The sequence below is a fragment of the Calcarisporiella thermophila genome (genome assembly GCF_041956535.1).
Source record: "Calcarisporiella thermophila strain CBS 279.70 unplaced genomic scaffold VTP21scaffold_10, whole genome shotgun sequence".
In the NCBI taxonomy this organism is placed as follows: Eukaryota; Fungi; Calcarisporiellomycota; class Calcarisporiellomycetes; order Calcarisporiellales; family Calcarisporiellaceae; genus Calcarisporiella; species Calcarisporiella thermophila.
The window spans coordinates 697694-706746 of record NW_027192200.1 but is presented as its reverse complement, the minus strand read 5'-3'; the positions used below and the strand labels follow the sequence as shown (position 1 = coordinate 706746).

General features: G+C 39.8%; 4 protein-coding genes across 4 annotated transcripts; 2 read left to right on the top strand and 2 right to left on the bottom strand.

The window, feature by feature from the left end:
- Positions 1–407: 407 nt before the first annotated feature.
- Positions 408–1489, bottom strand: VTP21DRAFT_1034 (uncharacterized protein; the record flags this gene model as incomplete). The annotated part of the gene is made up of 2 exons (XM_069389665.1): positions 408–928; positions 988–1489. 2 exons carry the CDS (start codon positions 1487–1489, stop codon positions 408–410), a joined length of 1023 nt encoding a protein of 340 aa, XP_069251923.1.
- A 1153-nt stretch (positions 1490–2642) lies between these two features.
- On the top strand, positions 2643–3044 carry VTP21DRAFT_1033 (uncharacterized protein; the record flags this gene model as incomplete). Its single annotated transcript, XM_069389654.1, has 2 exons — positions 2643–2909; positions 2970–3044. The coding sequence occupies 2 exons, from the start codon at positions 2643–2645 to the stop codon at positions 3042–3044; spliced, it is 342 nt and encodes a 113-aa protein (XP_069251922.1).
- A 2581-nt stretch (positions 3045–5625) lies between these two features.
- Positions 5626–7553, bottom strand: VTP21DRAFT_1032 (uncharacterized protein; the record flags this gene model as incomplete). Its single annotated transcript, XM_069389643.1, has 2 exons — positions 5626–7169; positions 7232–7553. The coding sequence occupies 2 exons, from the start codon at positions 7551–7553 to the stop codon at positions 5626–5628; spliced, it is 1866 nt and encodes a 621-aa protein (XP_069251921.1).
- Positions 7554–8294: 741 nt separating this feature from the next.
- VTP21DRAFT_1031 (uncharacterized protein) lies at positions 8295–9035 on the top strand (the record flags this gene model as incomplete). Its single annotated transcript, XM_069389632.1, has 5 exons — positions 8295–8377; positions 8451–8533; positions 8595–8684; positions 8750–8925; positions 8982–9035. The coding sequence occupies 5 exons, from the start codon at positions 8295–8297 to the stop codon at positions 9033–9035; spliced, it is 486 nt and encodes a 161-aa protein (XP_069251920.1).
- Between the last annotated feature and the right edge of the window lie 18 nt (positions 9036–9053).

The window sequence follows — 9053 nt, the reverse complement described above, 5'->3', positions numbered from 1 at the left end:
CGGTCTCCCACTTTCTTCCTTTTGTACCCCCTCCCCCTCCCCCCTCCCCCTCTCCCCCTCTCCCTCTTCCAGTCCCCATCCAAATAAACTGTATAATCAGAGCGCCAACTTCATAATCCGTTTACACAATCCCTCGATATCTAGCGCTCGCCCAAGTGATTCAATCATTGTAATATGCCTTTTAACCCCTGGTGTTCTCTTCTCCCCTGCCTCCTCATTATGCTTTGGAGGCCGCTTCGTGGCCCGCTTATCCTTTTTTTGTAAGGATTTTCTGGCTGACTTCTACTTTCTCGTCTCCCGCAGAACCGCTATACGCATAAATCTTGTTGTTTTCGTATGAAAACGAAAAGAAGCTCGAAAACTTTTCGATTGACAAGACCTTGAGTGTTTCCGATCTGCTGGATTGCTCAGCGGAAAAACTTAATGGATAATTTTTTTGCTTGTTCCCTGCCGTCGTTGGTTGCCTGTAGGCGGTCTTCAAAGGACTGGATCAAGCTGTCGATATTGCTTGTTCCAGTTGTCGATTCAATTGATGAGAACCAACGAGAGAGCAAATCGAAATGCCCATCCACCCAGCTCTTTCCGTGGTACTCGGCAAAGAAGTTCCATTGAACCTCTTTGATGTATTTTACCGGAAATTCGCGAAGCAGATAATGCGCCAATTCTTGACACTTAAAATGAGGTCCACAATCGGTCCAAACTTCAAGAGTTTCGAACCCTTCAAGCGATATTTTCGAAAATAAAATATCAAGGCAATCTTTGACATGAAGTGTGTCGTGGCTCAAATTCTCGGAAAAAAAGTCAAAGTACTCCTTCTGTCCGTCAGGTGAGAGTAACACCATGCCCAAACAAGAACATTGTTGCTTCGAGAAATAGGTTTTTCCAGTCTCAACCGGCCCTTCTCCCAATCGCAAATTCTCTTTGAAATCTATTTTAAGGATTCGTTTGTTTTCCTTGAGTTCTTCGGAACTCTTCTCGAACATCGACTTCCTAGCTTCCTAGCTTCCACAAAGCGCTGGTGGGAAATATATACAGCAACTTTCTCCTTCAGTTGCTCGAGTCGGTTTTTATCCTCTTCAGTAACTTCTCGTTCACAAAGCTCTACGTCTCCAGCGAAACAGTTTCCCATGCAATCATTATGGATTTCTCGCTGTATACGGCGCAGGTTATCGAAGTTCGTCTTGCCTTCGACGCACACCTCGCACATGTCGGTCTTCTTGCACGCTTTCTTAAAATGTTTCGGAATTAGAGTATAAAACTTTGACTTTGAGATCTTAAAATCGGGTTGAGAAATTTTAAAACTCTTGAAGATGTTCAGCTTTGTATCGTTCAAATACCGAACCTGGATATATCTCTCACCATCATACCCTTCGTCAGCCCCTTCCTCTATCACATCCTCTCTCTTCCTTTTTAGAACCCTATTTGCTGCAATCCGAGATGAATCCATAAGTAAATCCAAAACAGCCTTGGGCACTAAAAATTCAGGCATAACTAAGTATAAGCAAAGATACTTATAAAAAGCTTTGAAGATATATTCACCTGGTTTACGCTTCACTGCTCGTTTTGTTTCTAGAGTGGGAGTTGAACTATTTTGTTTATTAGACTGGCTCCCATTCAGTCGTGCACCGTCAGTGTGTAATAGATAATCTCAAATTAGTAGAAGGTGGGTAAGGATTTTGAAAACTAGACATTACCTTGTGGAGTAGACGATGCAGTTTTGGGCTCAACTACCCGAGCAGTGCGCGATTTGTTATTATCAAACCTAAAGTCCAGCCGCCTTATAAATTCCTGGGGAAACTTTTCAGAAACTTCAGAAAACAGCTTTTTTCTCAGTTCATTACTTTCACCTCTCTGTAGGACTGCAAGCTGACATAAGGTATGATGATAAGGATAATCTGTGTGTTCTAGTAAGTGAGTATACAAAAGCATTCCGTCTCTGGAATGAAAAAAGAATTGAGCAATGCTTCACCCAGTAGCTTTCGAATCACACAAGTTAACTTCAGCTGAACAGAACTATGCAACTCACGAAAACGATCTAATAGCAATTATTCATGCGCTTAGAACTTGGAGATACTATCTTCATGGACAACATTTCAAGATCTATTCGAATCACATATCACTAATAAACTTCCAGACTCTACCAACGCTCACGCGAAGACAAGCAAGATGGATGGAAATAATTCAGGAATTCGACTTTGAAATATTGTGTCAGCTAGGAGAGACCAACATAGTAGCCGACACTCTTTCAAGACGACCTGATTTCGAGATCAACACAATTTCGACAATTCAACCGCCCACTGGGATATTAAACGAGATAAGAATCATGTATAAAAATGACCCAGATTTTGCTAACATTTATGAACAACTCGAGGATCCGAACAGCCAATTCCAAAGGATATAGCTCACAGCATCAGGTATTTCGACTTAAGAGATGATCTTCTTTTCTTCGGGGAGGGAGGAGATAAGGAAAGATTATGCATTCCGAACGACAAGGAGATACGACTTCAGCTTCTTCAAGAACATCACGACATTCCAGCTTCAGGACACCTAGAGATTGAGAAAACTTACGAACGAGTTCACCGATTTTTTTATTGACCGAGATTACGAGATGCCGTCAAGAAATATGTGACGAGTTGCGAGATATGCCAAAGAACCAAGACGAGCAACAGTCTTCCAGCAGGGCTTCTACAAACACTCGAGACTCTAACGCAAAAGTGGCAACAGGTATCGATGGACCTTATAACGCATCTGCCAAAATCGAGAAGGGATACGACGCGATAGTAGTATTCGTTGATCAACTCACGAAAATGGCACACTTTTCTCCAGCGACCACTTCAGTTAACGCGCCAGAGATAGCGAGATTATTCTTCGACACCGTTTTCAAGTTGCATGAATTACCACAAGTGATGGTATCAGATCGAGATCGATGATTTATTAGTAACTTCTGAAAGCACTAAATAATTATTTAGAAACGAAGCTCGCGACATCAACAGCATATCACCCGGAAACCGATGGTCAAACTGAAAGAACCAACTGCACCCTAGCACAAATGCTTCGAGCATACATTTCGTATCGACAAGATGATCGGGACGAATGTTTAACGGCTGCAGAGTTCGCATACAACAACGCGAAGCAAGCGTCAACAAAAATGAGCCCATTTTTACTTAACGCCGGACAACACCCAGTAGTACTGTCAAGCCTTTTGAACTTCACACCACACAGAATCCACGTCCAAACAACTGAAGACTTCATCCTTAGAATGTCAAACCTACTCAAGAGCACTACGGATAATTTATCAATCGCGAAATCACGTCAAGCTCAGTTCGCCAACCAAGATTGCAAGGAAAAAGAGTTCAACATGGGAGACAAGGTCACAATTTCGACGGTGAACACCCAACTTACATCACAAGTTCATCGGACCATACGTGATTATAGACAAGATATCGCCTGTAGCTTACAAAGTCGAGTTGCCCGAGTCACTTAGAGTCCATCCAGTTTTTCATGCCTCATTTCTGAAGCGATACTACGAGAGCCCTCAAGAATAAACGAGCAGAGTTGTTCAGTCCCCGCCGCCAATTGAAACAGAGCAAGGACTTGAATATGAAGTCGAGCGCATCATGGAAAAGAGAGCAGGGAAATTCGACCGCAACGAACGAGTTGAATATTTAATCAAATGGGCCGGCTACGACGAAACGGATTCTACTTGGGAGCCTAAGCAGAACTTAGAAAATGCACAACGAGCATTAGAAGAATACGAAAATTCGACTAAGTAACTTTAAAATAACCGAACGGTGATTTTTAAGAAGGGGAGAGTTGTAATGAATAAACTTTACATATCTTGAATTATCTTTACGTATTTTTCTTATCTCTTATCTTCAGAGCAAATTGGAATATTTTACCTTAGATAGATAGTTTTGGTTTTGTAATTTTACTCCAGTTTTTCATTGACCATTTAATACCCACTTGTATTATGTAAAGAGTGTTTTCTAGAGTTTATAAATAGTCCTTGAATTTTTGTAATGAATAGGATTAATCAATCTTAATCTTGAATTACTTGGAATATTTGGAACTCCGATCACTCCAGAACTCGAGAAATCCTACAGATGGTCTAGATGGAATACTGTATTCTCAAATCCTCGACGATAAATTGAAGGCCACTCTTCAGTAGTACGATATAAATGAGAAAGAGCTCAACTTTCAACATGATAATGACCATAAGCACAAAGCGAAGTTGATCGATGGGTGGTTTAAAAAGAACAACGTCGAAGTTCTTTATTGGCCTTCACAATCTCCTGATCTTAATCCCATTGAAAACTTATGGGACGAAGTGAAGAGGCGTCTGAGGAGTATGTTTCCGAAAATTACAGGCAAGGATGACTTATGGGAAAAAATTAACATCGTCTGGGAATCTATCCCAAAGGATGTTTATGAAAAGCTTATTAGCACGATGCCTGAGCGGGTAAAAGACATTCTTGAAGCCAAAGGGGGATATACTGGATGGTGATCCAAGTGTACTATGTTTATGCTGAAACTTGGCTTTTGTTTATTATGCCTTTATGGAGAAAGAGATAAAAAAGCCAAAAGCCATGTATAACTTCAATAGGCATATTTCCAAAAATTTCAGATTAAATGAATATTTTTCCTAAAGGAGTCTATTGACGGATATTCTATTGTATATGTGATATAAGCCGTTCAAGTGGAATTTTATAATATACAATTATTGTTCAGGTTGGAGTTAGTTATAAAGAATAAATCAAGTTGAAGTAGAATTTACTAAGGTGAGGCAAACTTAATTAATTGAAACAGTTATTCAATAGACCGCTCATAGTGCCATGTTTCGATTTTTGTTTGCGTAGAAGCTATGTTTGCGCTATCTATAGGCTTTAACAATAGCATAGTCATCATTGACGAGTCGTTTTATTGCAGGTCCTTCGTCACAAACTTGATGATCTCCTTTAGAGTGTGGATACACTCTTTCTGATCTTCAATATTCTCGTCAAAGAAATTATCCATATTACTAGTGTCGATATAGACCATGACATCTTCCTCCACAAAGCCATTATCAATTCTCTGCTTCACATAAGATTTCGGGGTGTTGTCTTGAACTCTTGGAAATAGGAGGTGGATTCGTAGTATTCCTTTAAGTTCCGTAGGTACCTTCGATTCTTCAAATTTTTGCCTGATTCCCTTTAGTGCTTCATGTTTGTCGGTTTTCTTACTTAGAAAACTAAGGCGTATGTCACTTGACGAATCGTTTTCATTGCATCTTATCTTCGATATTGGAGATGAGTAGAGTTTAATCGCAAGAGAGCCAGCATATTCTCTATTAAAGAACCAAGCACCGTCCTGACGTGTTCCAGGCTGTTCTTCAAGCAGCTTATGTAGCGGTCGATTCACTAGAAAGTTAAGGTCGCCTTCCACGCCGCTGCCAAAACCATAGCCCTCTGCTGTGTTGATTTCATCAATTTGAATCGTAAACTGGTTGCACCATTCAGGTAGATTTAATCCTTTTAGAAATGGTAGATTTGAAAGCTGATATCCATTGAAACGTTGTAAGGAACGTCTTACTAGCGGTTCGAATGCGTTTCCTTTAGTAGTCGAGTTCGCACCCAGAAGTTGAATAACTTAGTCCAGTTGTTGAAGGTGAGTAATATATGATGCATCAATGCGTTTATTTCGAAGTACCTCCTCTATAGCATCAATAACCAATGGCTCATCCATGACCCAATGGAAGCTATTATTATCGCGGCGCAGAGCACATAAGTTGTTAACGAAGTCATACTCCGATTTGTATGGGAATGAAATCTTGCCACGATGAAGTTTGAATGCCATAACCATGCGACAAAGAAGAGGTATGATATCCTTGTACTTTTCAATTTTGCTTTCAATTTCTGCAACTAGGTCCACTCTCAACAGTTGAATAGTCTGATCCATAGATTTATCAATCAATTCTTGCTTGGATCCAGTACCAGAATCGCATAAAGCAGAGAGCTCTTTAATAACTCTGGTTCCAAATCGAGCACGTCCACTGAGCTTCTGTCGCTTGGCGTCAGCAATTACGCAATCATCCAAGTTTAGGGTCCTCTTTAACATTCTCTCCACATCCTCACCATCACTTGATGGGAAGTTGACAATCTTTAGAAAGTTCTCAGGCTTGCCGATCGCCGTATAGACATGCTCTGCATTGCCAAGAGATAACGAGGTCCCAAGGACAATCAAAGTCGCGCGTATGGTGGAAAGTGATGAGCACAAAGGCGTGAGAAAGCCACGACGATATATGCTCTTTAACATTAACTTGTTGTCCATTAGATCCTCCTCGCTCTTGTTGACTGCTGATGGTGCAATGAATTGACCTTTTAAGATGTATTCATCTGCTATATGCGCCTCATCTAATGCAATTGCGAGTCCTCTATTACCGAGCTTCTCCGCAATTATGTCCTGAACTTGTTGTAACATTGCTTGAATTGTAATGTTATCATATACACGCAGTGCTCCTACTAGTTTTCCGATTGTTGAAATTCCTGTAGTAGTCTGCTCACGGAAGAACTGTTCTGGTGAGAGGTCACTGTTAATGTCGAAGAGCATCAACAGGAACAACAGGCGAGCTAGGAACTCTAGGTTGATACGATCTTCGATTAAGTCTTTCAGCGTACTGTCCTTGAATAATACCTGATCAAATGACTCTGGAGATTTCTCATAAACCCTGCGATGAAAATCATAGGCTTCCTTCGCGAGCTTTTTAAAGTTTGGATCCTGAAATCCGGGTGGTTTGCGAGAGTGTGGATCAGAACATACAACGTACACAACAAAGTGATGTCTTGCCAAATCAACTACTGTGGCTGTTTTCCCTGATCCTGACCGAGCAATCAATGCCACAACGCAGTGGTCAGTTGACTTGCTAGCGTCATCGTTAACAATATCAAGCAAAGTTTGAGGATTATCTGAAGATACTGTTGGGTCCATGTCCAACAACTTTCCAAGCATTGGTAGGTTGATGTCTGACGCTGTATGGCCATATGGTAAAATGGATTTATAGAAGCGACCGAATAGATGCTTTTGACTCTGCTCGACGCTAGCTTTATCCACTATGTGAGCATTGTGATTCTTTTTCGATATGGAGATGATCTGATTCAGTGTTGCAGTAATCTGGTCTTGTTGAACGAATTTCGCTGTATATACAAATTGATTGATCATTAAGAAAACCGAAAAACAAGTCATTCTAATTTAATACCTTGTGCTGAGGCAGGTCGTTGGACAATACAGTGTATAGTGTTCGGCGCAGGGTTCTCACCAAATACACTCGAAATAGTCATTGTCGACATGGTAAGCAGAGTCTTTGGTTCAACATCATCAACTTTGACTGGAATGCCTTTATCTGGGATCAAGACACTCCAGAGTATGAGTGAGTCAGCATCAACGTCACCGAAGATCTTTAACTTTTTTTCTTTGATAGCTCCCTTAAGGTCATCCACAGTGTCTTCTTTTGGGATTTTAATTGAGAATGCTGTGGATTCGCCCTCAAGAATGCAAAAGAGTCTTTTTTCGTTCGTCATTTGGTGTCATTAATAGTGCGTTAATAAATGAAATGTTTTAGAAAATGAGCTTGTTTGAGAGAGTTAAGGGCGAAAGAGTTGTTACTAAATGAAGTAGAGTAGATAATGGAAGAAGAATAGAAGGCTGGGATGAAATTGTAAAAAGAAAAGACGCAAGCAATCACTATTATAAGATTATTAAATAATCTTATAGAGATTTCAATCCTGAGCAGACATACTGGATTTAGCAATTGGAAGATTCCAAATATGATCATACATACCATACATAGAGGTAAAAGAATCAAGGTTTTAGATCTCTCTGCAACCTGTTACTCTTTGGGAGATTCCAAGCCTAAGCAGACATACTGGATTTAGAAATTGGGAGTTTTCAACTTGATCAGATATACCGTATTTAGACTTTAAAGGATCAGAATTTCAGAACTCTCTGCAACTGTATTAATATTTCCTTAAAAATACAATATATATTCAAGAATACTTATTCTCGAAATCACTTTTACGCTTCTTTGATCTACATTGAATTCGTTACAATTCATATACTAAATCCTGCATTATTTTATTCATTTTTATATTCATCATGTCGGCTCTCTCCACATTATTCCTCGTTTTATTTCCCAGATTAAGTCTCGTTTCTTACTATCCTCTTCGCAGAAGAATTGTCAGATAGGATTGGAGGACTTTTCCTCTTCGCTTGTTCATAAAGAACAGCTAGAGGAAGTTGCAAGATCTTTTTTGACTCACGAGATGGAACAATTTTATTTAATCATCTACTGGAGCACACGGATAATCCTTATTATCAAACTCTTCGTCAACTTGCAATTCTTCAGGTCAATGAAAAGTCTGAATCAAGAAAAAACTGTCTTCAGTAGTCTCAGAGAAGTTTCCCCGAGAATTTCTTAGACGATTGAGCTTTAGATTTGATGACAACAAACCGCGAACTGCTCGGGAAGTTAAGTCGAAAGCTGTATCGTCAACCTCACAAGGTAATGTCAGTTTGTATACTTTTTTTCATATTGTTAACCTCTCCTAATTGATTGCATACAGACGATACAAGGCTGAATGGAGGACAGCCAAACATACAAACTGACTCAACTCCCACTTTAGTAACAAAGCGAGCAGTTAAACGCAAGAAAGGTACTAATCCTTTAGAAATTCGAGTTTTGAACTTTTTGACTTATCCTGAATTCCCGATTTTATAGTGCCCAAAATCGTTTTGGATTTTCTTGTAGAATCCTCTCGGATTGCAGCAGATAGAACTCTTAAAAGAAAGAGAGAGGAAGAGATAGAAGAAGTTGACGAAGGGTATGATAGTGAGAGGTATATCCAGGTTCGGTATTTAGATGATTCGAAATCGAACATCTTTAAAAGATTTAAGGTATTTCATCCCAATTATAAAATATCTAAATCTAAATTTTATTCACTTAGAGATAGAAGAAGTTGACGAAGGGTATGATAGTGAGAGGTATATCCAGGTTCGGTATTTAGATGATTACGAAATCGAAC